Source organism: Humulus lupulus, chromosome 2 (genome assembly GCF_963169125.1).
Source record: "Humulus lupulus chromosome 2, drHumLupu1.1, whole genome shotgun sequence".
NCBI lineage: Eukaryota > Viridiplantae > Streptophyta > Magnoliopsida > Rosales > Cannabaceae > Humulus > Humulus lupulus.
The window spans coordinates 52,655,210-52,661,128 of record NC_084794.1 but is presented as its reverse complement, the minus strand read 5'-3'; the positions used below and the strand labels follow the sequence as shown (position 1 = coordinate 52,661,128).

Below are 5,919 nucleotides of genomic sequence, written 5' to 3'. Positions count from 1 at the left end.
AACCAAAACCTAGCCTCCGATACATCAAACACTACTAAACTGGGTAATAGGATTGACCCCGAGGCCTAAGGCTTGAATCCCCAAGCTAAAAACTCATTTCTGGCCAAAAATTCCCTATGGGCTGCGACCCTCCCTAGCCGCGCCGCGGCTCGCCCCTCAGACAGAGGCAGCCCTTCTCTGACAAGCAACATGGGTCGCGGCTCACCATAGCCATGCCACGGCTCATTATGCAAAACAGCAAGAACCAAATTTTTCTCCCCTGCGTTTTCCTTGAAACCAACCCTTAAAACCAATCCCAAACATCAACCAAACGTCCATTAATTCCAACTATTTACCAAGAAATCACAAACTGAAAACTTAAATGAAAACAGGGTATAACAAAACTTTCATGGCTGAGTTTCCTTACCTCAAGCTTGATTTTGAATCCCCTTCAATGGCTGAATCAAGTTCCTAAGCTCAAACCTTGATTTCTATCTTATTCCTTCAAATTGGCTTCAAAATTCCAAAGAGAGAAAGAGGGAAAATGGTGCACGAGTGAGGGAGAGAAAGAAGGTTGTTGATGCTCTGTTTTTTAAAATTCCACAGCCTTCTAAACTCAAAGGGCTGATATATATTGGTGAAAAGACTATTTTGCCCCTAGGTCAAATAAAGGCTTCTAAAACTCCCAAGGGTAAAATCGTCATTTCCCGCCTATCTCGTTAATTATAATTAACACCCTCCAATTCCCATTATTCTCAATATTCTCAAATACCAATAATTCACATCCCGTTACCATTTAATTCTCGGCAACGTTCTAACCACCAAATTACCCCGAGACTCACTCCGAGTCCCGAACTTAATCTCGTTATGACTAGACCGAAAACTTGCATTCCATGATTGTCTCATGCCAAATGGCTCGAACCGATCCACATATAATGTGGTATTATTTATAATTCACCCACATGCACGAAAATACACAATCATGCCCTCAACGGGCCAAATTACCAAAATGCACTTGTAATTAAAATATGAACCCATATGCATGCATTCACCATCATATAATAATATAATCCACATAAACATGCATATAATCATTAAATATCATAACAAATCAATTATGGCCCTCCCGGCCTCCTAATCAAGGTCCTAAACCTTATTAGGAAATTTGGGGCATTACAACTATCCCCTCTTTACATAAATTTCGTCCACAAAATTTATCTGAACAGCCCGGAATAAGAATTCCGCACAACTGATTCCAGTTTCAAAGATTTTAGACTAGAAAATCAAGTTGAAAAAGATCACTTAATTTTGGAGCTATATATATGGTATAACTTGCAAATTACACTACGTACAGTGCAGGTACGTAGCTGTATTATAATAAATATAGATGTGTTGCTAGCCTAGCTACCTCCAATGGGTCCCCCAATTAATTTGCTTGCCTTGAAAGTTATATTAGGATATATACAAGAAAACACACAATACGCACATAAATTCTTTATTATTCTTTTCTGATGGAAAATTATTCGATGTGTTTATTATATTAATAAACATTCATCAAATCAATTCTAATATTTAAGCCAATGACACATGCATATAATTTGAATTTGTACCCTTCCTTCAATATCCAGCATCTAAAAACGATCACATATATGAATAAAAATTACATTAAAAAAATCTATTGTATATTGTATAACATATATAGATACTTACTCATCTATTAATTACATGTCTCTCCTAAACTACACTGTATTGAAAAATAACAATTACGTTAATTATGATCAATTCCTAAAAAAAATTATTCATGAATTAATTGGGAGAGTGTGGCAAGTGGAATAGACGACGGGGTTCGCCAAGAAGGTGGGGTTATGATCTCCGGCCATGATAACAACAAACTTGGGCTGATCACAATCCACAACCACCTCATCAATTTCCGTCGTTGTTTTCTGATGATCTTCATTACCGCCACCCACATCAACGACGGCCGATGATGATGCTGCTGCTTCTGCTGCTACGGCCGATGATGATGACGGCGATTTACGGTAGGAACAAGCTAGAATTATCAAGGCCACCGTAATAAGGCCTAACATGATGGCCAGGCCACCGAACAGGTACGGAATGGGAGAGTTCCAATGCCGGAAACCGCCGTCGACGGCGCCGCCACCACTAGTTGCGGTGGAGTTGGTTGGAGGCCTCATTTTGATAATGATGATGATGATGATCACTTGGTTTTATCAAGTAGCTAATAGTTTACACCGTCTTTCTCTATATATAGTGTTTTGTTTTTTTGGTTTTATTAGGGTTTTGAAAGATATATAAGTTTGTATGATTGTATTTATAGTAACATTTTTTTGTGAAGCTTATCAAGACTAGTTAACAGTATCAGATGGGAACAAGAGAGAATAGTTATTGCTTTGGAGGAAGTTAATTACAAATATGGGGCATTTATTTATTTATTTATTAAAAAAAAGGAGAGTGATGTAATTATATTCTTGCTTCTTTTATATGGTTGTGATATACTTTGGACTTTGAGTGTTTTAGAAGTTTCTTCATTATTATTGTGGCTTGTGATTTGTTGGGGAGTTTTCTTTTTATACCCTTTTTACAAGCCAAAAATAATTTAGCCAGACTTTCTAGTTCTTGCAAATAAAATGTCAATAATTTAGTCCAAGTTATCATGAGGGTTCTTGACTAAAGATGAAGTTAATGGAAGACTAGGGTTAAATCTTTAGTTAATCTAGATATATATTATTTTGAGGCTTTTGTAAAATTAGGTAAAGAAAAAGAAGAAAATAATTCCAAAAGCTGTACATAATAATTAATAATTAAGTAGTGTATTTTACCAATCAGAGAGTAATTTAGTCAACAAAAATTAGAAAATTTCGTAAGAAAAAGTGATAATGTTCGTTATATATATTGTCACATATGTACCAAAAAAGAAGAAAAGAAAAAAGAATTTTAAAGTCATGGTTTTAATGTAAAATCAGTAGCACATGAATATTCATGTTTCATTGATGAAGCAACCAACCAACATAAAATAAGTATAGAGAAAGAATGTGAATTTATGTCTCCATAGATATATAAGCCTTTAATTTTTTTATCTTATATTTAACCAATAATATATACCTAGCTATTAGTACTAAACGTGTCCTTACAGCTTAACAAGTATTCCCTAATTTTTTTTAATAATTAATTTATTATATATAAAAAGCAATCATTATTCCCCATATCTACTTGATCTAAGTGGGAAAAAATTTAGGACCCAAAAAATGACGACCAAGAATCCAATAAGTGTATGTCGTATGGGAGAGCAAGATCGATCGATGGATCAAGGTCGATCATTTTGTTGGCTTTTGATGATTATACAATATTATGTGATTAAACAAAATATTGGAATCTTAATTATAATATATCGCAGCAAGTACCATTGATCATGGACGACTGTGTGTAATGATTTTCTTTTACTAGTTGAGTTGTCAAAACTTTTGTAGAGGTGAATAAATATGAATTTATATATATATATATATATAAGTATATATCGGCATATGTGCATGTTACTAAGTAGCTAGTACTATATATATATTATACATCAAGTCGGCCGGTATCATCATCATCATCATCATCAAGTACTGATGGAGAAAATGAGGATTGGTTATATACAACTTTTGATATCATCATGGGATGATGAGACTACAAATTTTATTGGGTATATCCCAAATGAAGGAGATTGCTTCAACATTTACATAATGGAGATTGATCAGATAGCTATAGGTTTTTAATTAAATTAAATTAAATATTGTCTATCTTCTAGAACCATTACAGTTCCCCGGCCAAGAGACTCAAGTTTTATAAGGTGGGTCAGAAATTTTTCATGATTTTTCTTAAAGTTGTTTATATATATGATATGCGTTACATGTCAGCAAACAGTATTTACATATGTATAGATATAAACACGCTTTGTTTGGTCGATCGGCAAGGTTAGACTAGGTCGTTTTTCCAAGAGAAAACTGTTGGCTAATAACACATTAATTGTTAATTTGATATATTATATATATATATATATAATTGTAAGGAGAAAAAGTGAGTAGTGTAGGTAAAGAGATGAGGACGAATTAAAATTAAGAAAAATTGTTAATTGAGAGCTTAATCAATTAATTTCTGGATTCACACAAGTGGGAGTGGGTAAGTGGAGGGGTCCTTGTTGAGATTATTGGAAGTGGGATATATTTTGTCAAATTAATATGACTCTCTCTATAACAACACTACTCATATTATTATATAAACATAAGAATTAGTTGCTATGATGTTATCTGCGCACATCAAAACTAGTGGCGCCTATAAGTTCATGGAAATTCTACCATAATTAAATAATATAATTATCACACCACTTTTAAAAGTTTAATATTTATATATATATATATATTACTTAATTAGTTACCTTATAATTTACATTCTATGAAATATTCAATACGCTTGTTTGTAACAGTTACTAACTTCTCAATCACGGAGCGGAGCCAAGGGAGAATAGATGGCCCACTATTTTTTTTATATTTATTTTAAAAGAATGCAATTTTTTTAAAAAAAAATTACATATATACGTGTATAAATTCATATATATTTATATTTTACTAATTGTTTAAATTTATATTAGTTCCTAGAAAACATACAACATGTTCCTTATATGAATTCGTAAGGACGTCTTGACCATAAATTTTTTCATGATATAATGTTCATTATATAGCGAGTCTCCTGCAAGTTTTCGATAAATTCTTAATAATTAAAGTACCAAAAATAAAACTACTTATTGTATGTGTACTTTTATTTAATATTAGTATTATTTTATACGTTTTGCGTAGTTTTTTTGTTTATTATATAATTTTTTTAAGATTTTCATATTTTTAGGATAGTAAATTTATAAATCATGACCTTTAGAACAATCATTCTTTTTTTAAAATAAATATTTTTATTAATTTAATTAATAATGCTCTTAATCAAATATATATCACGTGTATACATGTTGATATTTTAATTATTAAGATATTTTGATTTTAAATTTGAAATATCAAAACAATAAATCTTGAAGATAAATGTCAATTTATATATATGATTCATTTATTATTATAATTATTAAAAATTAGTTATTTCTAAATATTTTATTTAAATATTAATAAAAATATTTTTATTTTAAATTTGAAATGTCAAAACAATAAAAAAATAAATACAAATGAAATTTTTTGAAATAAATGTAAATTATATATGATTATTTATTATCATATTAAAAAATTAGTTATTTATTAATAAATTAAGATATTTTCACATTTGAATTTGAAATATGAAACAATCAAAAGATTATCATGAATTGAAAAATCTTCAAGATAAATGTGAATTTATATATGATTGATATATTATAATAATTATTAGAAAATTAGTTATTAATAAATATTAAAAAAAAGTTACGGAAGAGGCATTGGCATTATTGATGTTTTTAGATGTTTTTAATTATTTAATAATCATAAATTACATAAAATATAATAAAAAAATGTAGAAAAATTAGAAATAGATTAGAGATTTTGACTTGAATTCTTCTTTTATTTAAAAAAACATGTGACATTTTTCAAATTTGACATTGTCATTTAAAATATATCTGACGTCGAACTTTATATGTATTATTTATGCTTTTGCCAAATAAAACTGCTTCAATTGGCTTATCACATTATTGTCAAGGCAATGACAGTATCCCATATTTTGATTTGTTGATTATTTGAGCTTAGAAACAAATGGAACTTGAGTATCTTAATTTTATAAAACCAAGTTTTAAGGGTTTTTTGCTTCCTATTATTAAGTTCTTTTATGCATAGAGACTATTATACTTCATTTAGTTTTGATGAATTGGATTTCTAGACATTATTATTGTTTACCTTGTTTGGTAATTTCCTAAATGTG

The 5,919-nt window shown here is 30.0% G+C and overlaps 1 protein-coding gene across 1 annotated transcript; it reads right to left on the bottom strand.

The window, feature by feature from the left end:
- Window positions 1-1,468: 1,468 nt before the first annotated feature.
- Window positions 1,469-2,371, bottom strand: LOC133816030 (protein GLUTAMINE DUMPER 5-like). The gene has a single exon (XM_062248739.1). The coding sequence runs from the start codon at window positions 2,172-2,174 to the stop codon at window positions 1,779-1,781; it is 396 nt and encodes a 131-aa protein (XP_062104723.1). The 5' UTR covers window positions 2,175-2,371; the 3' UTR covers window positions 1,469-1,778.
- Window positions 2,372-5,919: the final 3,548 nt, after the last annotated feature.